This window comes from Staurois parvus, unplaced genomic scaffold (assembly GCF_062004578.1).
Source record: "Staurois parvus isolate SC_StPar_1 unplaced genomic scaffold, SC_StPar_1.0 ptg000277l, whole genome shotgun sequence".
Lineage (NCBI taxonomy): Eukaryota > Metazoa > Chordata > Amphibia > Anura > Ranidae > Staurois > Staurois parvus.
Genome location: NW_028318073.1, coordinates 2,466,270 through 2,491,443, shown reverse-complemented (window position 1 = coordinate 2,491,443; position 25,174 = coordinate 2,466,270). Strand labels below are relative to the sequence as shown.

Below are 25,174 nucleotides of genomic sequence, written 5' to 3'. Positions count from 1 at the left end.
TTTCTAAAACATGATATTCACAAAACATTTATGGCAGTTTAATGCAATTTAAAAATTACACCAGAAAGGTCCATCTACAGAAAAAGTGGGGTGAATGTCACATTAACTGCTTTATAAGTATTCCACTGAATGTTAAATGCCTCTTAATTATTCCTCTCATTCCAGGGTGTGTGGTGGGAGCAAAGGCCTTTGAACATTTGAAAAAAAAAAAGAGTATAACTAAAAAAAACAGTCTTTTTTTTCATTTATATAACAAAATGATTAAGTGATTAAATGGCACCAAAAAAAAAATCTGTGTGTTTCAAATAAACTAATTAGTTTGGGTACAGTGTTGCATGACTGAGTGTCATTTAAAGGGTGACAGTGCTGAAACCTAAAATAATGGCCTGGATAGGAAGGGGGTGTTTGGTATTGAGGTGGTCAAATGAAACATTTTCTGAAAAAAGTTGATAAATTTTCATGTTGCTAGTTGCCCAGCTGCCAGGCTGGCCCTCTGGCTTTAAAAATCTGAGCCAGTGAACCAGAACAAGTATGCAAGAACAAGTATACTTCTGAAATTTCTCAGACTTGAAAACTTGTTCTGCAATTTAAAGGAGGCCAGCAAAGGTAGCCCCCATGTTTCTGTCAGGACATGTTTTGGTCCCATAGTCTACATAGTCACTATTTTGACAAAAATTTGGCTTTTAATGAGCATAATTGTTAAATTTTTTTTTTTGTTTGTTTGTTTTTAACATTCCAGATTTTTGTTCACCTAAATGATATGTATTCAGTGGTGGGATTTCCAATACTAAGGTAATTATAAGGTGCCAGTTTTGTGCATTATCATACCATGAGTTCTAGAATGTGCCTATAGATGTTTAAATTTGATTTAATCATATACTGTATATAGAAAATAGATGTGTGTGGGCATTTTAATCTACTTGAAAGTAATTTTTCTTTGATCAAATCAAAAAGGAGAAACCAACAGGTTTTAAAATGTACTGTACAGCTGTGTTCAAGATGGTGCAGTTTGTGCTGGAGCATGAGGAGAAATTGCTCACTTGCACATTTTAGTAAAAACTATTAAGACACCTTTTCATAGGTTTCAGTGAATACAAAAAAGAAAATAAAAAACCTGCATATAGAGAATCCTAAACCCAAGTTTGATCCAGTGGAAAGCAAAACAAACCTTATAAAGGGTGGTTCTATTTGCTCCAACAGGGATAAAAACTCCTTCCTGATCTCCTAAGGCAGTGGTCAGCAAACATTTCTACATCAAGTGCCGTTTTTAAAAGCGTTACAAAATCAATTTGCAGTGATCAATAGCACACTGTAGACATACGTATAGTTTTTCTGCACCTTCACATCTCAGATCAGCCCAATCCCTGCACCTTCACATCTCGGATCAACCCAATACCTGCACCTGCACATTTCAGATCAGCCCAATACCTAGCAGAGGGGTGAGCAAATTTATTATTCCTCTTCTCAAAATACTATAAGAGAATTTATAGAGAACCTAGAGGATTATCCAGCAGAATCTATGCCGCTTAATGCTACTGTTATGAAAGATATGTTAGTTACCCTTAAAGGATCCCTACATAAAGAGATGATGAGCTTTATGTCACAGATCAATACAGAGGTGGAAAACCTTGGTGAGCGGGTATCACATGTGGAAACTAAAATGGGGGATTTCACCACTGCTCATAACGAATTAGTGGATGCCCACAACGAAGTTGAAGATGAGCTGAAATCTTTAAAGGCGAAAATGGCGGATATTGAGGACCGCTTCCACAGAAATCACATTAAATTTAGGGGGATTGGTGAGGACACCCCTGTCGCGGATCTCCGCAAATTCATTCAGGATATGATATCCACATTACTGCCGCACACCCCGAATAGGGAGGTGGTGGTGGATATGGCGCATAGACTGCTGAAACCCTCTTTCCTTCCAGCTCATGTCCCTCAGGACGTCATTGTGAGAGTCCATTTCTATCATGTGAAGGAGGAACTCATGCTGTTTGCGCAGAAGAATACTCCTCTGCCAGCGCCTTACAGCGGGATCTCTCTGATTGCTGACCTTTCTCAACACACCATACTAGCCCGCAAGAAATTGATTTCTTTCACAAAATTACTGCTCAACAACAATATCAAATACCAGTGGGGGTTCTCTACCAATTTGCTGATTACAAAGGACAATCGAGTCCTTACGGTCACTTCGGAAGAAGATGGCTTTCAACTTGCCAAAATATGGGGCCTTATACCAGCAGAGGAGGAAATCGTGCCTACAAAATCCTCCCCTAGAAAAATCCCCTCAGAGTGGGAACAAGTAGCGGGCTGACACATGCAACTGCTTCCTCCCACAGTCTCCGGTGCCTTATGTTTTCCCCGCTGCAAGTTTGGATAGCGGCGTTCTAGGCTGTTTGCCTCGGTACTTCCCCCCCATACATTCGAGTGATTAGTTTCACGTGAACTTATGTGTTACTTTTTTGTTTTGTTTTTTCTCCCCAGTTTTTCCCCTCTTTTTGTGTTTTTCTTCAGAGCAGCAACTACAGGATCTCGACAAGTCATCCTATGTCACTATTGGAGGGACGCACCTCCTTTGCCCACGTTTGAAAACCATGGTCCCCGTAAGAGAACAACTCTGGCTTTTAAACCTTTCCATGCTATTTTCGTTTCCACCACTTGAGGGCAAACACATCACTCAACCAAGCTTCCTCATGGTACTAAAAATTGTCTCTTTGAATGTTCATGGCCTTAATAGTCCATTCAAATGCCAGATGATGTGGAAAGAAGCCCAACGACTATATGGCAATGTGCTTTGTGTTCAGGAAACCCATTTCTTGGTATCTAAAGCTCCATGCTGCTCCAACCGCCTGTTCCCACATATCTTTACATCTAATGGTCCTACTAAGAGGTGTGGCGTATTAATTGCTGTCCGTGACTCTGTCGCTTTCTCTTTACATTCCCAAGTGTCCGACAGTAAAGGCAGATTCATAATTATCGTCTGTGAAATCAACATTACCTACACTATTGTGAATCTCTATGCCTCGAATACCCATCAGGTCCCTTTTTTTTCTCCTTGCGGAAAAAAGTAGCAAAAATACAAAGGGTTTTTTTTATTTACTGTGGAGACTTTAACGTTATTATCAACAACTCGATGGACACCTCCAATTCTTCACGGCATTTGAGACCGTCTCTATCCCAGACCATCACGGCAGTCAACCTTTATGATCCCTGGAGATGCCTCCATGCTTCTGAAAAGGACGTTACACATTACTCGGCACCCTACAAATCATATTCCCGAATAGACTTTTGGATGGATATCCAACTGCTGCAAAATATTTCTAAAGCTGAAATGCATCCGATGACGTGGTCGGACCACTCTCCTATTTCTGCAAACATTGAGGAGACTTTGAAATTTACTCCGGTATCCTTGTGGCGTAACGATGTTTCCATGTTTTGTAATAATGTGTCTTGCCCTGTTATTACTGCTGCCTTAGAGGAGTATTTCGCTGTTAATTTAGCTTCTGATACCAGTGCAACTAATGTATGGTGCGCTCATAAAGCATACTGCAGAGGGTTACTATTGAAACTGGCATCGCAGGCAAAATGGGTTAGGAACCGCATTCTTCTGGACACCATTGAGCAAATAGCTAAACTTGAACACACACACAAACTCTATCTCCTAATACTTTTCAGGAGCTTGAAACCACCTTCAAGAATGAAACTTAGGATTCTACTTTTAGGGAGATGTGGTCAATATTTAAAAAAGGCTAAATTCTATTCTCAAGGGAATAAAGCGGGTAAAATGCTAGCAAAATACTTAACTAGACAAGCAAAATCCAAAATATCTTCTCTCATAGACCCTACTTCTAATACACCATCTTATCATCCTAATAAAATAGCAGAGGCGTTCCGCACTTATTATTCCCAATTATATAACCTCAAGGATGACCCTTCTACCCCCCAACCCACCCCAGATTCGATTGATCAATTCTTGAATAAGCTATCACTGCCCAAATTAGACCTTCAAAAACTAGAAAGTCTTAACCCATCTTGGAAAGTGAAATTTCCGAGGTCATTAAAGCATTTCCTAAAGGGAAGTCTCCGGGTGGGGCCGGCTTATCAAACGAATACGATCAGGAATTTCAAACTATATTAGTTCCCCATATTAAATGCACATTTGATGAAGCTATTCTCAAATCTACGTTCCCATCGGAAATGTTGAGGGCTATCATCGTTAGTCTACCTAAACCGGGGAAACCCTCGGACTGTCCACAAAACTTTACCCATCTAATTACTAAATACTGATCTCAAAATTTACGCTCCTCACCTAATTCAGGCCGATCAAGTAGGTTTTGTTAAAGGTAGGCAGGCCCCAGATAGCACTTGTAGAATACTAGACCTAATGCACTTAATCAAATCTCGTGGATCACAGGTGGTGTTCTTGGCCCTGGACGCCGAGAAAGCTTTTGACAGGGTTCACTGGCAATACTTAGACGCTACGTTGCACAAATTCAGTATTACTGGATATATCAATTTGGCTATTATGGCACTTTATACAGTTCCTACTGCTCAGGTTTTCACGTCCAATGCCATATCCGAACCCTTTAGCATTACTAGTGGTACTCGCCAGGGTTGTCCGTTTTATTTCCCATCATCTTCTCTCTAGTAATGGAACCCTTAGCAACGGCAATTCACGATAATCCCCAGATCTCGGGCATTCAGGTTGCATATACATCTCACAAAATTGGCTTGTTCGCTGATGATGTGATTCTTATGGTTACTGAACCTGTGAAATCCCTGTTTTAGTGGAGTTACAGCGACTTAACAAATTTTGAAATTTCGTGGATAGGAAGAATAGCAGCCTTTAAAATGCTGGTTCTTCCCAAAATATTATATTACTTTCGAACGATTCCAATAGTTATACCACATACTTATTTTAATAAATTGGAGGTGGCTATTAGAAACTATATATGGCAAGGGAAGAAGCAGAGAATATCTTTCCTGTCCCTTTCTAAACATAAATCTAAAGGCGGGGTTGGTCTCCCAGGGCTCTCCAGCTATTCTGCCTCTATTTTGGATCAACTCCCGGAGTGGTTCATCCCTTCAGACAAACTATGGTACAAATCGAGAAATCTATAGTACCAGACAAAGATCTTCAGGCTTTAGTATTGGCTAAAGCGGCCCATTCCACTCTCCTCAATACCTTTCCGCAATCCATTGCTGCATCACTCGCGGCATGGTTTTTTTGGTGTAAATAAAATTATTCCCTCTTCTTCTAAGATTTAAATAGATATTCCCCTTCTAGCATATGAACACTTTACCCTAACCTCGACACCAGACCTTTACGGGAGTTGGGTTATACTACTCTTGCTGATACAGGGAATGCCACCCCAAGCAAAGGTCTATACTCCCTTTTACAGATCAGAAGTTATGGAGCACATCTGAAGACGTGGATTGAAATCGACCCCAAATTCTGGCAAGTCGTGACGAATCCCGTCCGACTAAAAAATGGGATTTCGTGGTTCTATAATTACTTACATTATGATACTGACCTCACTACCCCCCGTAACATAAGTAACTGGGAAAGTGATCTTAATAGGTCTTTTACAAGAGATGAATGGGAGGCTGCACTGGGCAACAACTTAAGCATTACCAAATGCACAAATCTCTGGAATTGCTCTCTAAAAATTTTTTATCGTAGCTACCTCACTCCGTATACTCTTGCTAAAATGTATCCCAATACATCGCCCCTTTGCTGGAGGAATCGCGGAGAGGAGGGCAATTTACTACACATTCTGTGGAGGTGCCCCCTCTTAAAGAATTTCTGGCAGGAAGTCTTTGCACTCATCTCACGGGTTTCTGGCACGATCACTAACCCAGCGCCTCACTTAGCTCCTTAATATTACAATACAATTATTCCCTGCCCAATATAGAACAATTGTTGATCACATACTCATCGCTGCTAGAATGTCTATTACTGCTGTTTGGAAATCAGTGAGGACTAACATTATAGAAGTAATCCATAGTTAACTCAAATTATTTTTGCGAGAGAGCAGTGGCAATTCAGTGTCAACATATGGGGAAATTTGATCTACAGTGGTCTTGTTGGACAAATATATGTTTTTATCCCATGATGTAACTGTATGAAAATACTGTTTTGTTTATCACAGTGTTTTGATTTGGTCTTTGCTGCATCTGTGCTCTAGTTCTAATTTTCTCTGCTCCTACTCTTCTTCTTATTATTATTATACAGTATTTATATTGCGCCAAAGGGTATGCTCAGCGCTGTACAGTAGCAAGGGGGACAGAACATGAGACAAGACAGTAACTATACAATACACGAGGGGTTCGAGGGCCCTGCTCTTTCGAGCTTACAATCTAGGAGGGAGGGGAAGGTGGTACAGGAGAAAATGGCTGTGGGGGATGGAGTGGTGGGAGGAGTGGAGGAGGTTAGTTGTTAGGTGAGGTCAGGTGTTAGGTGAGGTTGGGGTAGGCTTCCCTGAAGAAGGGGGTTTTCAGGGTGCGCCTGAAGGTGAGGAGGGTAGGTGACAGTCTGATGGATTGGGGTAGGGAGTTCCAGAGGATGGGGGAAGTCCTAAAGAAGTCCTGCAATTGCGCGTGGGAGGAGGAGACCAGGGAGCTAGAGAGCAGAAGGTCCTGTGAGGAGCGGAGGGCACGGGTAGGGTAGTATTTGGGTGTCAGGTCGGTTTTGTAGTTTGGGGCGGCGTTGTGAATGGCTTTGTAGGTCAGAGTTAGCAGTTTGAATTTGATGCGTTGGGCAATCGGGAGCCAATGAAGGGATTGGCAGAGGGGGGAGGCAGATGTGGAGCGGTTGGTGAGGTGGATGAGTCTAGCCGCTGAGTTTAGGATCAACTGGAGTGGGGATAGCGTTCGTTTGGGTAGGCCAGTGAGAAGGGAATTGCGATAGTCCAGGCGTAAGATGATGAGGGAGTGTACGACTTGTTTGGTGGTGTCTGGGGTGAGAAATGTGTGTATCTTATAGCGTTTCTCCCCCTTCCCTTATTCTTTCTTTTATTTTCTCTTGGTTCTCGTTTATTTTTGTCTATAATTGGCACTATGTATTGCACTATGGGCCTTAAAGGTCAATTCAGTTGTTGATTACAGATATTGACAACATTGTTGATACCTATTCTGTATACAATTGTAAGTCATGGGCCATTACTCTGAGGTCCCACCAGACCTAGGTGCGTAGTGCCACTGTGGTATTAAGATGTGGTTATGCATACTGGTTCTGTATATTCTCTGTCTGGAACTATCTGTTACTTGTAATCCTTTTCTGAAAAATAATAAAAAAGAATTGAAAAGAAAGAAATACTAATCTCTCCAGGATCTCCTTCTCAAACTCCTAGCATGTATGACAATACACACATAAAAAGAGAACAAATTCCTCCCATAGCATTGTAAGTTTTATTAAAAATTGTGCAAGACGAGACAGAAATCCACTCACATGAACAAGTGCCACTCCAGGCACTGGATAATTGGAGAATGTAAGAGAACCGTAGCGTCGCCACTCAGTCTAACCATGCCGGAGTGCTTTCAATGAGCTGACTCCAGACCACGTTCAATGGGAACCGGAAGTGATGACAACGGCCAGGCCTCAATACATTTTGCGGAATCGTGTCATCAGGGAGCTTGAAGCAGCAGTTATCAGATGCTCTTCATGACCCTGCTAGTAAAGCAAGTCCTGTTATCTGATTTCAGGACCCTGGAGAACTTTTATCTTGACACACATTCGGTCCACAAAGCTCTAGCTGTGGCAGTAACTTAGTTTTTTTTTCTTTGATTTAGAACTTCCACCTTTGAAAAAAACATGGATTACAACCAATAGTTATCTGTAGTGTCCATGGGGCACTTGGTAATTAACCTACAAAACTAATCTACAGAATCTCCCAGGGTCACTCAACCAAAGGTACCCTTCTAAGACTGGTTTCTTTTTCTTTGGCTTGGGGTTCATTTGTGTGCAGATCAGACACTCCGGCACCACCTGTTATTACTTTTCTCCCTCCAGTATTTTGCCTGGACAAATCTCAAGTTGCCTTGAACAATCATATGGCCTGTCAAGCTGTTATGCTGGGAGGACACAATAATTATAGCCCTTCAGAAGTCTAGCTTAGCAAGAGATTATCTTGTAACACATTTTTGGAAGGATCTGCCACTTTTTCTCCAAACTGCATTTTGATCTAACTCAAGGCATCATACTTTCCTCTGCAAAATTATGTTCTTCCCAGGCCTGCCTTCACTCAGCTTGATAGTGTCCACTTGCCTCCTATCAGGGCTGCCTCCTTCGCCAGCTTATCAGTCTAGTTGCCCACTGTCATCCTCATTTTTCTGGTGAGCTTTCACTTTAATGATGGCCATTCTCTGAGGCTAAACACTTGCTCTTTATGGTATAGCTCTGAGGACAGAGCTATGGACCAGAGCTTTTCCAAGGGCATTACTGAAACGCCATGTGTGCCTTAAAGGCAAGCACTTGATATCGATCAAGTGCTTGCCTTTAACCTGCTGACGTGCTATCAGAGAAGATGGTTAATGGCCATGAACTAAAATGCCTTAATCCCCTTGTTTAGTAAACCGGAATATACTGGCCAGTGGACTGCATTTGATTTGGAATGGCAATCTTTGCACCAGTAAATTCTCCACTGGACACTTTATGTATAGAATAGACTCGGGAGAAAATCAACACACAGAGGGCCTTTGCCAAGCTTCATTAAAACATCACTGAAACATCAATGAAGCATTATCTAAGCATAAAAAAAGCACGTTGAAGCAGTAGGCGCTTTAATATGTGTTGAAATCGAAACAAATCTAAATGGACCCTAAAGAGTCACCTCTAAAACCATTTTTGCTCCTCCTAGTTTTTCACAACCCCATCTTTTTATATTTTATCAAAAAATTGGGTATTGTATTGTTTGTGTGCACCAAAATTTAATTTTGGTGTATTTTCCCTGAATATATGTTTTTGATAAATAGCTGCACAAGTATTGTTTGACAAATAATTGCAATTGCCACCGTTTTCTTCTCCAGGGAGTAATTTCCTACCAGAAAATGCTGATTTTAATGTGTTTAACCATGGAAGATTTATCCCTTTTCCTGACCAGGCCATTTTTTGCTATTTGGCTCTGCACTATTTCAACTGGTTATTGTGTGGTCATGCAAAGCTGTACCCAAATTAAATTTATGCCTAATTTTTCACAATTGCGCTTTCTTTTGGTGGTATTTGATCACCTCTGGGTTTTTTATTTTTGAAGTTATAAACTAATTTCTCTTATAAAAAATATCCAATAAACTCGAATTTCGCCATAAATTTGGACCAAAATGTATTTTGCTACATGTCTTTGGAAACAAAATCCCAATAAATGTATATTGGTTTGTGAAAGTTTTAGCGTTTACAAACTATGGTATAGATACTGGAATTTACAGAGCTTTTACTTTGACCGCCTGACACATTTCTTAAGGTGAAAAAATGCCAGGGCAGTACAAACACCCCCAAATGACCCCTTTTCGGAAAGGAGACCCCCTAAACTATTTACTGAGAGGCAAAAAATCAATATTTTTTGCTAGAAAATTACGTTGAACCCCCAAACATTTATATATTTTTTTTTAAAGCAGACGCTCTAGAAAATAAAATGGTGGGTGTTGCAATTTTTGTATGCCACTCAGTATTTGCACAACGCTTTTCAAATTCAAATTTTTTTTAAAAGATGCACTTTTTGTAATTTTAATGCACAAAAAAACAATATATTGGCCAATTGTTTGGTAAACTATAAAAGATGATATGCCAAGTAAATAGATTCCAAACATGACATGCTTTAAAACTGCACGAACCGAGCAACGTTGACAAACCACATACATTTTTAATGTCCATAGGCAACGCTTTAAAGCGTTTACAGGCTACCACTTTAGATTTGCACAGGAAGTCTAGTGCTAGAATTACTGCCCTTGATCTGACATTCGCGGCGATACCTCACCTGCATGTTGCAGCTGCTGTTTAACCACCTTCCGCCCGCCATATAGTACAATGACGGGTGCAAGGTGGTTCTCTCGTTCTGATAGGATGTCATATGACGTCCTTCCATTCTCACCGCGCATGCGTGGCTCAGGGAGCGCGCAGTGCAGCGATCACGGACACAGCGGATCACGGAAAGAGCCGAAGATGTCGGCTCGGTCATGTGATCAGCTGTGTCCATTCACAGCTGATCATATGTAAACACGGAAATGCCGGTTATCGGCATTTCTCTCCTCTCGAGCTGTCACGCTGACAGCTTGAGAGGAGAGCCGGTAATCGGATTTCCGCAGAGGGGACATGTACACTGATCATCAGGGCACTGATGATCAGTGTGCCCTGATGATCAGTGTGGCCCCAAAAGTGCCACCTGTCAGTGTCCATCAGTGCCAGCAGTCAGTGCTCATCAGTGCCACATCAATGCCACATATCAGTGCCCATCTGAGCTGCCTTTCAATGTCACCCATCAGTGCCAGTCAGTGCCACCTATCAATGTCAGTCAGTGCCACATATCAGTGCCATGTATCAGTGCTGCCTGTAAATGTCCATTAGTGCAACCTATCAGTGTCCATCAGTGCAGCCTATCAGTGCCCATCACTGCAGCCTCATTAGTGTACATCGGTGAAGGAGAAAAATCACTTATTTACAAAATTGTATAACAAAAACTACGAAAAAACGTTTTTTTTTTTAATTTTCAGTGGTTTTTGGTTTGTTTAAGAAAAAATAAAAATCCCAGAGGTGATTAAATACCACCAAAAGAAAGCTCTATCTGTCTCAAAAAAATTATAAAAATTTCATATGGGTACAGTATTGCATGACCGCGCAATTGTCATTCAAAGTGCGACAGCGCTGAAAGCTGGAAATTGGCCTGGGCAGGAAGGGGGTATAAATGCCCTGTAGGCTAGTGGTTAAATAGCTACAAGGGGCTGATATTTGTGTACGCCGTTACACGCGCTGGGGGACGAGGGTGCTTTATTTTTTCATTATAACTATATATTTTTTTTTTTTTATCACTTATTGTTATGACAGGAAATGTAAATATCCCATGTGATAGCAGTAGGCAGTGACAGATATTATTTTCTGAGAAATGTGGGGTCTATTAGATCTACTTTTAAATCATCTTATCTCACCAAGATCGGTGTGTTCCGATGCTAAAAATGTTCATAGCTTCCAGTTTCTTAGACTAAAGAGATGATTGGAGCCATTCTGGTCTCCAGTCAGCTCTATGGTCAGCTGGCAGAAGGGATGGGGCTGCCCAAGGAAGCCTTGAAATGCAGCGGAGGGGGGGGGGAAACATACACGTGCATCTCCTCCTGCTGCTTGTAAAAGCAATCCTGTGGCTACTTAGCTGCTAGGATTGCTTTTACATGAAAGCTGTCCGCCAGCTGAAAACAACCATATTGAGCATACATATAATGCTCTTTTTTTATTTATTTTATGCAGCCTGTGAGCTAAATGAAAAAAAGAGAAGAAATCTCTGTCAGAAAGTGTGTGGTATGCCCACCATTATATATATATATATATCTATCCCTTATTTCTTTTTTTTTTTTTTTTAACACTGGATGAGAAATCTCATCCAGCAGCATGCATGCACTGACGTATATTCTGAGAGAACACCCTGCCAGAATAAACAGATGCTGCAGCTGAATGGTGTTCCTCAAAAGAAAACGGCAATGGTTTTCAATAAAACAGTAACATTAGAACAGTAACTCAATAAAACTACTTTTTTTATTGAAATCTGTGCCAAAAAATATTACAAAACATATATATGCTGACACATAGGAGCTATCCACAGAGATGTGCGCTTTACATACTGACGTCTATCCATAGAGCACACCCTGTTGTTGTCAGAATAAAGAGATCGGTGCTGCAGCTGAATGGCATTTCTGCAAAGAAAAAAACTGGTTAACAATAAAACAGTAACTCAATAAAAGCACAACTATTTTTATGGGGGGGTTAGGGGGGTGTTTTTTACTTAAACTGTAAATTCCTGATGTTAGGGTCTCTCAAAATGCGATTTCCTAACATCTTTCGAGACCCTGTGTAATTATGTGCCCTAGACTGTGCCAATCTCTTGAATTTTAGGAAGGATTCACTTCATCCAGTTGCTTTGTAAAGCACAAAAGCATTGTACAGAGCCAATTAACCACTTGCCTATTGGGCACTTATACCCCCTTCCTGCCCAGGCCAATTTTCAGCTTTCAGCGCTGTCGCACTTTGAATGACAATTGTGCGATCATGCAACACTGTACCTATAGGAAATTGTTTTATAAACAAAAAAAGAGCAAATAAATTGAAAAAAGTTTTTCTTTCTATTATAAAATTTTGCAAACAGGTCATTTATTTCCTTCACTGACGTGTTGATGAGGTGGCACGGATAGGCAGAACTGATAGGCACTGACTGGTGGCACTTCTGGACACTGGCGGTACTGCTGGGCAGCACTGATGGGTGACACTGCTGGGCAGCACTGATGGGGGGCACAGTTGGGCACTTGTGGCTGGAACTTCTGAGCACAGGTGGGTGGCACTGCTGGGCACTGATCATCAGTGCCCTGATGATCGGTGCCGATCCGTCCTCTGACAATTGCCGGTTATCAGCAGTACTTTCCTCACGCTGTGACAGTGTATACCGGTGATCTGCTGTGTCATTGGTCACAGCTGATCACGTGGTAAAAGGCCGCTGTGATTGGTCTTTTACTACATCACGTGATCAGCTGAGGCCATAGGACACAGCTATCATGGAGATTGCCAGGAGCACGGGAGGGCGTGTTCTAGGAGGACGTCATATGACGCCCTCGCAGACCTGGACAACCGCACTGTAGCCATCATTCGGCTATAGCACGGTTGGCAAGTGGTTAAAATAAGTACAGAAACATTTTTTTGTATCAGCGTCTGCTTTTACGGGAAACTAAGTACGGCTTCATCATCTGGCCGTTAAAATCCACCCCTCCCATGATAAGGATATAGTCGTGGACACAAAGGGGCTTCTCCACAACACCAGCTGCTGTGGAAATTTGGATAGTCGTGTCTGCATGAATCAAAGACAGGACAAAAACATCCCATATGTCCTTCCAATTCACTGCAATTCATAATTTTTCAAGCAGGTTTTCTACCCCTTTTTAAGACCGGTATATACAAGCCATTTGGGAGAAGCCCCGGTAGGTCGCACAGTGTCGCATGCGCCAATTCCAAGATTGTACAGATGACTTAATATCGGCATGCTTGTATAAAAAAAAGTGGTACTCCATATGGAAAAGGGTAGCACCAAGTCCCAAACTATCTTGCCATTGCTCCCCATGTAGTCTAGGCATCCGTGGGGGGGCTCCACGTGTCACTCCCGTCTTTTCCCTCGCAATCCAAAAATTGAATGTATAGCCTTTCCTGTTGCCCTCTCACAAGTCTTATACATTTTGACCCTATATCTGGCACACTTGCTGGGGAGAAATTGTTTGAATGCAAGGCGGCCAGAATATCTAATGAGGGACTTATCAACTCAGATGTTTTGCTGGGGGTATACACATCTGCAAGTTTGTGGTTAAGGTGTTTTACAAGAGACTGAATTTTATGGAGCCTATTATATTCAGGGTCACCCCAAGGATGACAGAGTGTAATGTCACTGAAATGCATAAATTGCATTATATTCTCATATCTTTGCCTGGCCATGGCTGCAGAAAACACAGGCATATGATGAATCTGGTCTGCGAACCAATACAACCGCAACTCATTCTTTTTAGTAATGTCCATGTTGAGGGCTAGGCCCAACAAAACTTTAAATTCATAATAGGTTTCCATGCAAATGGTCTGGCAAGGTTTGAATTTGGTTTGGTGGCAATAAATTTTGTGTATAAATTGCTTTGATCCACAATCAGTCCATACAGATCTTCCGTGAAAAACTGCTCCAAAAAATGAAAGGGAGTAGTTAAGTTTGCTGTTTCCACCTGAATTCCGGGTTGGGTAGTGAATGGGGGAAGTACGGGTGCTGCAGAATTTGTGGGCTGCCAATCAGGATTTGCAAGCACATCAGGAAGGACATTATGGGCTCTGCAGGCCTTGAGATGGAATTCTTGGTGGCTACGGGACACTACTTGTGTTAGCCACCGCATCACCTTGTACTGCACTTACGGGACTTGCCACATCACTAAGTAATACTGCAGTGCTGGTATGTAAAAGACCAGGATGTACTAGGCCGCTGGTGCTTGCCGGTTCACCAAAAGGTAGATCCGGCATGAATACTGTCACTCTGCTGCATATGAGAATCATCATGCAATTGTAATACCTCAGCAACCTGGGAACGGGTTCAGATTCGCCTGACCTTAGCTGGGACCTCTACACCATTGTCTGAGCTATCTGTCAGGTTGACGCTGTTCTCTACAGGTTCATATTCTGAGCCTGATTCTGTCAGTGAGGCTTTCCCTATTCTCTTATCTGACATAGTCATAATCCTGAGGCCTCTTCACTAGAGTACCTATTTGTTGGACATTTTGGCTACTAAATTTATAGGTACCTAGTGCAACTCATGGGAGAAAGAGCATCTGACTGTCAGGACTTCTTGAACTGTCACAAAAACATTACCTGCTAGTGCTAACAGGGATCAGGCCTCATCTTGCTAACCCTGCAGTTTTATGTGCAGTGTATCCAGTGACAGTGATGTACTGACACTGCAGTTGCTGGGGGAGAAGGAGGGGGGTTAAGCATAGGGGTAAATGCAGGTGCTGGCCGGTGTTGGGGCTGATCCTGCTAACGCTGCATTTTTGGGGATATTATACTATTGTGAACACTGGTATAGTTCTGATCCGATCAAAGATATTGATCCGTTCAGACACTATACTAGCAATAGAGGTTTATTGTGTGTGCGCATTTTCCTGGCAATCAATGGGTTAAATATGATAACTGATGTAGTGTCGGGCAATTTGATGCTATCTAGGAGGGACACTAATGCTGTATAAAGTCGCCTGTGGTAACGGCAGTGAAAGGGTTAACTGGGGGCGATCAGGGGGTTAAATGTGACCTATCAGTGCTTTTACTCACGTGGATCTGCTTTCTTCTCTCTGGAACAGCATGTTCTCCTGGGAGAGAAGATTGCATCATTTCCTGTGTCTGTGTAATGTAAACACAGGGACAGGAATACCTCTTATTCAGTACAGCAGGTCCAGGCTAAACCTCATTGGGCTGATCCTGGTGAGTGATCAGTGCTGTACTGAATGACAGCATCCCGGGGTCAGCAGGCATGCACGCACGTGCCCCCTGCCCATGAACAGGTGGGAGCGCGTGTCACGTGTGTATGTATGTGTATAAACAGTTAGGTCCATATATATTTGGACACGGGTACAATTTCAGGTTTTTTCAGCTACTGACCAAAACATATTCAAGCTATAGTTCTATAACGGATATGGGATGAAAGTGCACACTCTAAGGTTTAATTTGAGGGTATGTACATCTAAGTTGGAGGAAGAGTTTAGGAATTACAGCTCTTAAGAGTAGCCATCCCCCCTTTTTTAAGGGACCAAAAGCTGTTTCATGGCCAGGTGTGGGCTACTTCTTATTTATTTCTTCATCATTTAAGCAGGTAAAAGGTCTGATCCAACAATATTTAGAAAGTATAAGGTGAATAAAGCACTTGGACCGGATGCCATACACCCATGGGTACATAAAGAATTGAGCTTTGTCATTTCAAAGCCATTATTTCTCATTTTTAGGGACTCTTTAATGACTGGCATAGTACCACTGGATTGGCGTAAGGCCAGTGTGGTGCCGATATTTAAAAAGGGGTCAAAATCTTTACCAAGCAATTATAGACCTGTTAGTTTAACTTCTATAGTTGGGAAGATACTAGAGTTTAATAAAAGACCACATAGATGAGTTCTTGCTAAAAAAAAAAAATATTTTAAGCAACAGACAGCATGGATTCATAAAAGACAAAAGTTGTCAAACAAATCTTTCTTTTTATGAGGGGGTGAGCAAAACCTTGGACAGAGGGATGGCAGTGGACGTGGTATACTTGGATTTTGCAAAAGCATTTGACATAGTTCCCCACACACAGCTAATGTGTTAGGTAAAGTCTACGGGCTTGGAAAAATCCATATGTAAATGGATCAAAAACTGGCTAAAAGATCGTATTCAAAGAGTAGTGGTTAATGATTCATACTCTGAATGGTCTAAGGCTGTCAGTGGTGTACCACAAGGTTCAGTGTTGGGATCCTTACTTTTTAATACGTTTATAAACGATATAGGGTCTGGGATTATAAATACCATTTCAGTCTTTGTAGATGACACCAAGCTGTGCAGTGGAATAACATCCTTTTATAGGATGTCTTCAACATACAAGCCAACCTCAATGCACTGTGTAATTGGGCAACTATGTGGCAAATGAGGTTTAATGTTGATAAATGGAAGGTTATGCACTTGGGGACTAAGAATATGCATGTATCATACATACTGGAGGAATCAATGGTGGAGAAGAATCTGAGAGTTCTGGTAATAATAAGTAGAGATGAGCGAATTATTCAAAAATTCGGTTCGGCTGATTCGGCGAATTCGCCAAATAAATTCGCTTCGACCCGAATATTTTCGCTGCGAATTTAACTTATAAAAAGGGTGTTTCTAGGCTTCCGAGAGCCTTTATATTAGTGCAGAACACTGTACCTTTAATTTAAATGCCCTTGGAGTCTGCTGGGGAAGAGAAATAATACTGTCAGTCAGTATGACATGCAGATGAGTGCCGTCGATCTTAGAATCACCGCACGCTTCACTCATTTGGGCAGTCACGGGGCCAAAACCAGAGTGTGGAGCCACAGTGTGGCGGTGGAGGCAGCAGCAATGGGAGGCCATACAGCACCCTATGACAAAATGGAACCCACCAGCAGTGTGAGGAGACCTGAAAGTGGCACATGGCAGAGTGTGGCGATGGAGACAGCAGCAATGGGAGGCTGTACAGGGACCCATGAGAGACTCTGGACCTGGCAGCAGCATGAGGAGGCGGTACAGGGGCCCATGACAGATTACGGGCCTGGCAGCAGCATGAGGAGTCGGTACGGGGGCCCATGGCAGATTACGGGCCTGGCAGCAGCATGAGGAGGCGGTACAGGGGCCCATGGCAGAGTGGCGGAGCGTAAGCAGCTAAAATTGAAGGCCATACAGAGGCCTATGTTAAAAAGTCCCCCCAGCAGCAGCGTGGGGAGACGACTAGCAAGAGTCCAATAGCAGAGTGGCGGAGCAGAAGCAGCTTCAATTGAAGGCCATACACAGGCCTAGGTTTAAAAGTCCCTCACAGTTAATTCCAATAACGAACTCTACTCCTCCGTGCAATCTACTTACGAGACCCTGGGCAGGTCTGGGTCCAATTTGTGGTAGAGACTGGTTTTGTTCAGCCATGCTTGAGCGAGTAATAACAGGTCTGTGGTGCCCTTTGGTGTCTGGCTTAATGCGCACAACACTGAACGTTCCAGCGTTTGTCAACGATTTGCCGTTAAGTGATGCAAACCCGCTGAACCACGTTCATGAGGAGCCGGTACAGGGGGCCATGAATCAGTATGGACCTGGCAGCAGCGTGAGCAGACGACAGAGGCACATGGCGCAGGGTGGCGGTGTAGGCAGCATTATTCTGAAGCCATACACAGGCCTAGGTTAAAAAGCGGAAGCCGTCAGCAGCGTGAGCAGACGACAGAGACACATGGCGCATGGTGGCGGTGGAGGCAGCAGCAATGGAAGGCCATACAGCACCCTATCACAAAATGGAACCCACCAACAGTGTAAGGAGACCTGAAAGTGGCACATGGCAGAGTCTGGCGATGAAGTCAGCAGCAATGGGAGGCCGTACAGGGACCCATGACACACTCTGGACCTGGCAGCAGCAAGAGGAGGCGGTACAGGGGCCCATGGCAGAGTGGCGAAGCGTAAGCAGCTTAAATTGAAGGCCATACAGAGGCCTATGTTAAAAAGTCCCCCCAGCAGCAGTGTGGTGAGACGACTATCAAGAGTCCAATGGCAGAGTGGCGGAGCAGAAGCAGCTTCAATTGAAGGCCATACACAGGCCTAGGTTAAAAAGTCCCCCCAGCAGCAGCGTGGGGAGACGACTATCAAGAGTCCAATGGCTGAGTGGCGATCCGGGAAGTCAGCGTTGTGATTGCAGATGCAATGCAGAGATTCTATGAGGTGATGCCGTGGGTGCGAAGAAGATCATATACCGTCGTACTTCCATCCATAAGACGGAACAACCTGCGAACCGGGAGCTTTATTGCCCTGACCCGCTGAGCAGCTTCTGGGATACCCAAGAGTTTGGCTTCTGTGGGGAATATGGTTGAAAACTGAAACTTAAAGGCATGTTGACGGAAGGGCACCAGTGTCAGTGCTCCGGAGGGAATATAGCTTCAAAGCTGACACTTAAAGGTATATCGACGGTCAGAGACCACAGGAAGTGGAGCTTGCGTCTTAAATCGACTGAATGTGGCAGACGTGAAACGTCTACGGGCCGTATATGAAACGGGTTGTTCCTCTTTCTGGAATAAGTGTTGGAAATGGCCACTCTTTTTGGTGTGGCGTTTTGTCTATTTAATTCCGATAACGGACTCTACTCCTTCGTGCAATCTAGTTACGAGACCCTGGGCAGGTCTGGGTCCAATTTGTGGTAGAGACTGGTTTTGTTCAGCCATGCTTGAGCGAGTAATAACAGGTCTGTGCTGCCCTTTGGTGTCTGGCTTAATGCGCACAACACTGAACGTCCCAGCATTTGTCAACAATTTGCCGTTAAGTGATGCAAACCCGCTGAACCACGTTCATGAGGAGCCGGTACAGGGGGCCATGAATCAGTATGGACCTGGCAGCAGTGTGAGGAGACCCGAAAGTGGCACATGGCGCAGGGTGGCGGTGGAGGCAGCAGTATTCGGAAGACATACACAGGACTAGGTTAAAAAGCAGAAGCCGTCAGCAGCGTGAGCAGACGACAGAGGCACATGGCGCAGGGTGGCGGTGGAGGCAGCAGTATTCGGAAGCCATACACAGGCCTAGGTTTAAAACTGGAACCCAGCAGCGTGAGCAGACGACAAAGACGCACATGGCAGAGGATGGATCTAGCAGCAGTATGAGAAGGCGGTACAGGGGCCCGTGGCACAGTGTGGTGATGGGGGCTACAGCAACTGGATGCCAGAAAGTGGCCGATAGGGCTATATACTGCATGGAATTATAAAGTTGTAAAGACAGCGGCCTATAAGGCTATACACACTATAACAATCATGACTTGATTGACCATTGGCCTATAAGGCTATACACAGCATGAATATCATGACTTATTCTGAGAGTGGTTTGGAAGGCTATATACAAAAAGTAATTCATGAGCTGTCCGGACAGCGGACAATAAGTACATATGATGAGATGGACAACACGTGTCAAATAAATATTTAAAAAAATTGCTATTCCATCAGTCTGGAACTGGTCGACTATAAATAATTAAAAAGTTTAAATTCATGTGACAGTCGTCCAGCGACGTATAAATAATTTAAAAACACCAATTCATGAGGGGCCCGACCAGCAGAGTATAAGTCATTAAAAAGGTTCAATTCATGTGACGGTCGTCCAGCGAAGTATAAATAATTTAAAAACCCCAATTCATGAGGGGCCTGACCTGCAGAGTATAAGTCATTAAAAATGTGCAAAACATGAGTCGGCCGACCAGCAGCCTCTCAATAAAATATATATACAAATGTACGGATCAGGTGGAGGTCTTCCATTTGTCCCTAATAACATGTTTGGGGCATGATTCATGGCGGATTTAGTCAGTTGTGTCAGGAACTGGTGGTTTGAAATCCAGACTAATCCACGCCTGATTCATTTTCACAAACGTGACTCTCTCCACACTTTGGGTGGACAGTCGTGTCCTCCGCGGAGTTACAATACCTCCTGCCGCACTAAACACGCGCTCCGATGCCACGCTACTGGCCGGGCATGACAGCCTTTCAAGGGCAAATTCAGCTAGTTGGGGCCAAAGGTCAAGTTTCGTTGCCCAGTAGTCAAGGGGATTGTCTACCTCGGTTGGCAGGGTGCTGTCCAAGTAGGCCCAAGCCTGTTGTTTGAGGTCCTGCTCCAGGTCCACCTGCTGCTGCTGCGGCTGGTTAGTAGTTTCCTCACTGCGCTGGTGAAGAAAGCTACTCATCATCGACTGCAGACTGAGGCAGCCGCTGCTGGTGGAGCTGCCACTGCTCCTACCACCCCACCCCTCCCCTGCTGCCATGGCAGCGGAACGCGAGCGCACAGGGCCCACAGTGTCTGAGGATGGACGTTGGCGCAGAAAGGCAGAGACCAACTGACTACATAGGTGGTTTTTATAGTACTTTATTTTGGCCTCCCTCTCAGCAGGTGTGAAAAAGGCCACCATTTTTGAACGGTAGCGAGGGTCCAACAAGGTGGACAGCCAAAAGTCATCCCTCTGTCTGATGGTTATTATTCGGCTGTCGCTACGCAAGCAACCGAGCATGCTATGGGCCATTTGTGCCATGGAATGCGAGGGACTCCCTGCCTCCATCTCCACAGCATACTGCCACGGTGCGTCTGGGTCCTCTGTCTCCTCCTCTACCAGATGCTCCTGCTCCTCCACTCCTGTCCGCTGAGTGGAAAAACCACCCATTTCACTCAATAATTCCTGAGCACCAATGTCCTCCTCTACCTCCTCCTCTTCTTCCTGTCCTGCCCCCACAGGGGTCATGTGGCGTTGAGATCTGTGCGCCACGTCTACCGCACCCTGACCAGCCATTGTTAACAGCATTTGTTCCAGGACGTGCAACAGAGGAATGACGTCGTTCATCCCATAGTCCTGCCGACTCACGAATAGCGTGGCCTCCTCAAAGGGCCTGAGCAAGCGGCAGGTGTCACGCATGAGCTGCCAATGGCTGACATCTAAGTTACACAGGGGAGTACCTTTATCCGCTTGTAACATCAGGAAATCGGTGATGGCCTTTCGCTGTTCGTAAAGGCGGTCTAACATATGTAGGGTTGAATTCCACCTTGTTGCAACGTCGCAGATCAGGCGATGCTGTGGAATTCCGTTCTGCCGCTGCAGCTCAAGGAGGGTGTGCTTTGCGGTGTAGGAATGGCTGAAATGCATGCAAAGTTTACATGACATTTTAAGGATGTCTTGCAGTGGGATGGTGGATTTTAGGAACCGCTTGACAACCAGATTGAACACGTGAGCCATGCATGGCGCATGGCACAACCTTCCTTGACGCAGAGCAGACACCATGTTCTTTCCGTTGTCGGTCAACATGGTTGCGATTTTCAGTTTGCGCGGAGACAGCCATCTGTCGATTTCTCTGTTCATTACACTAAGAAGTTCCTCCCCTGTGTGACTACGTTCGCCAAGGCATACCAGGTGCAGCACAGCGTGACACCGTTGCGCCCTGCACATGTGATATGCCGGTCGGGTAATGGGACTTGGCACGGGGGTGGCGGCTGAGGACACGGCGGAAGAAGAGGTGGTAGAGGCGGACATCTTTGCTGGACCAAATACGTGCAAACGTGGAGGCAAAAGCGGCGTGACCTGTCCAAGTTGCTGGTGCGGCTCTGCCGGCACCACGTTCACCCAGTGGGCCGTAAATGACATGTACTGTCCCTGACCGTAGTTACAGCTCCACACGTCGGCGCTGCCGTGCACTTTGGCAGAGACCGACATGCTCAAAGACTGGCCCACCATCTCTTCTACATGTGAATGCAGGGCTGGCACTGCCTTTTTGGCGAAGAAATGCCGGCTTGGCACTCTCCACCGCGGCTCGGCACAAGCCATCATTTCTCGGAAAGGTGCTGAGTCCACCACTTGGAAAGGGAGGGACTGCAGCACCAGCAACTTGGACAGGAGGACGTTCAGCTTCTGCACCCTCGGGTGCGTGCTCGCAAACTGTTGTCTCTTGGAAACGGATTCCAAGAAAGACTGCTGACGGAATCCGTGAAGAGAAGTAGCAGGAGAAGGAGCATCTGAACGAGCGGAAGATGCCAACGAGCGACAACTCCCCTCATCAGAGGTGTTGGAGCCTTGACTGGCTGATAGAGGGCGATTGACGTCGGGTGACGGAGCAAGTAACGGAGCGGGTGATGGAGCGGGGGCTGGGGCAGGCAGAACCGCCGTATCTTTATCACGGTTTTCCCAGGCCACCGAATGGCGACGCTGCATATGCTGACGCAACGCTGTAGTCCCAACATGGGCCCCCTGGCCACGCTTGACTTTCTGGCCACATAGTCGACATACGGCTACGTTTACTTCCTCGGGCGGCTTGACGAAAAATTGCCACACCGCCGAGTAGGAAACTTTGCCCCCGCTACTCCTCACTGGCTGACTGCTACTTCCTCCGTGCACACCGGCACCACTACTGGCCGTGGTGGTAGGCTGCAGTGGAGCTGGTGCTCTACTCCGTGGCCGTTTGGCTCCACTGACACTGCTGTGACCCTGCTGCCTCCTGGGCAACCCACCGACTGTTTTGCTCGCTGGCAAGCTGGCACCCTCTTCTCCTGATGATGCGGAAGCAATAGCCTGATGACGACGAGGCTGCCAAGTGCGATCAGCCTCATCATCATCAATTAGGGTCTCCGCGTCACTACTAGCCCCCTTGACTGCGTGTGGGTCAGTAGACAGACCTGTCTCTAGACCGGCTACCGAGCCACTCTCCTCGCCAGTACTTCTTCGCCTGGCTGCTGAAGAGGCGGATGTCTCCCCCCGTTCCTGACCGCCCTCTGTTAGCTCTTCCTCACTGTACAGTGGGGCTGAGCCCACAGCATGCGATACTTCTCTTGGTGAGGGAACAGCAAAGGACAGGGGCAGGTCGAGGACACGTGATTTCAGTGGGCTTGCTTCCGGGCCATGCCAACTAACGGTTGTGTCTGACGTACCCACCGACCGTTGGCTGTAGGTGTCAGAGGTGACCTGGGAAGAGGAAGACGACCGAGTCAACCAATCGATGACGGCATTGTTGTCGGTGGAGACACGACCGCTGGATGACACCGGGAGCACTGGCCTCTGGCTGCGACTAGTGCTGCCTCGACCCCTTCCTCTGCTGCCACGTCTGCTCGCTCCTGAAACATTGCCTCCTCTGCCACTCCTCTGCGTGTTGTCTGACATACTCTTTAATTCAATAAGCACCCCAAAAATAAAACCGGATTTAACTCTTTGAACGTACAATAGTGGTTGTGAAGCAGAAAGTCAGTTTATTTAGCACAATCGGTCAATTGCAGCTTGCCGTTGGCTGGAAACTGTACGTTTATGTCACTGGAATGCACTAATCACCCAAAAAATATTACCGCCAGCCGGCGTGTATATGGATTTAACTCTTTGAACGTACAATAGTGGTTGTGAAGCAGAAAGTCAGTTTATTTAGCACAATCGGTCAATTGCAGCTTGCCGTTGGCTGGAAACTGTACGTTTATGTCACTGGAATGCACTAATCACCCAAAAAATATTACCGCCACCCGGCGTGTATATGGATTTAACTCTTTGAACGTACAATAGTGGTTGTGAAGCAGAAAGTCAGTTTATTTAGCACAATCGGTCAATTGCAGCTTGCCGTTGGCTGGAAACTGTACGTTTATGTCACTGGAATGCACTAATCACCCAAAAAATATTACCGCCAGCCGGCGTGTAAATGGATTTAACTCTTTGAACGTACAATAGTGGTTGTGAAGCAGAAAGTCAGTTTATTTAGCACAATCGGTCAATTGCAGCTTGCCGTTGGCTGGAAACTGTACGTTTATGTCACTGGAATGCACTAATCACCCAAAAAATATTACCGCCACCCGGCGTGTAAATGGATTTAACTCTTTGAACGTACAATAGTGGTTGTGAAGCAGAAAGTCAGTTTATTTAGCACAATCGGCAAACTGCAGCACCAACTGTGCACGACAGCCACCAAAAAAAAAAGGGTGTATGTCACTTTAAATTTTTGATTCTTTGATAGCTGTGGCCCTAAGTAACGATTCTGTGTTCCTGAGTAACGATTCTGTGGCCCCAACTCTGTCCCTTAATACACACAGGTCTGTCTCTCTTGAATGACTGGAGGCTAATGGAGAATTCTAAGATGGCCACAATTTATAGCTCCACCATTACACAGTGCTGGCTGGCTGCTGATTGGCTAATGCGATCACATGTCATGAATGCATTATGGGTCAGCGCGCCTTGTCTGCGCGCCTTCCCAGAGATCCCCGCCCCATCTTCTCTGTCCATTTTCTCCGTCGCCACACATGTCGCCGCCATTTTTGGGAAAATTCGATTCGTGCATCCGAAGTTTGCTAATCTTCGGATTCGTCGCGAATAGAATTTTTCCAAATCTTCGGAACGAATTCCACTTCGTCATGTTCGATTCGCTCATCTCTAATAATAAGCTTAATAATGGCATGCAATGCCAAGCTGCGGTTTCTAAAGCGAGCAAAATCCTGTCTTGTGTTAAAAGAGGTATAGACTCCAGAGAGAGAGATATATTGCCCCTGTACAAATCATTAGTAATACCTCATCTGCAATATGCAGTTCAGTTTTGGGCACCAATTCACAAAAAGAACATTGGGGAACTGGAGAAAGTACAGAGTAGGGCAACCAAACTGATAAGAGGCATGGAGGAGCTCGGCTATGAGGAAAGATTAGAGGAACTGAATTTATTCTCTCTTGAGTAGAGGAGATTAAGGGGCGATATGATCAACATGCATAAATACATCAGTGGTTCATATAGTGAACTCTGTGTCATCACAGAGGACAAGGGGGCACTCTTTACGTCTGGAGGAAAAGAAATTTAATCTCCAAACATGGAAAGGTTTCTTCACAGTGAGAGCTGTGAAAATGTGGAATAGACTCCCTCAATAGTGGATTCTGGCCAGCTCAGTGGATTGCTTCAAAAAAGGCCTGGATTTATTCTTCGATATACAGACTATAACTGGATACTAACATTTATAGGTAAAGTTGATTCAGGGAATATCCGATTGCCTCTCGGGGGATCAGGGAGAAAAAATTTTTCCCAGCAAGAGCAAATTGGATCATGCTCTGCTGGGTTTTTTGCCTTCCTCTGGATCAACTGTGGGTATAGGATTATGTCCATGGGTTCCAGGCTTCAGGAAGTCATTGCCAGTAAATTTTCTCAACAAAATTAATAAAAATGAACATTTTATTTATGATTATATTCAATTTTCCAATTACTTTTGGTCCCTTGA

General features: G+C 44.7%; 1 protein-coding gene across 1 annotated transcript in view; it reads left to right on the top strand.

The window, feature by feature from the left end:
• The window catches only part of THUMPD2 (THUMP domain 2 tRNA and snRNA guanosine methyltransferase), a 168,265-nt gene that overhangs the window by 59,802 nt on the left and 83,289 nt on the right, over positions 1-25,174 (top strand). The window contains exon 5 of the mRNA XM_089681777.1: positions 740-792. Coding sequence (XP_089537903.1) covers positions 740-792 — 53 coding nt within the window. The remainder of the gene's footprint in view (positions 1-739; positions 793-25,174) is intronic.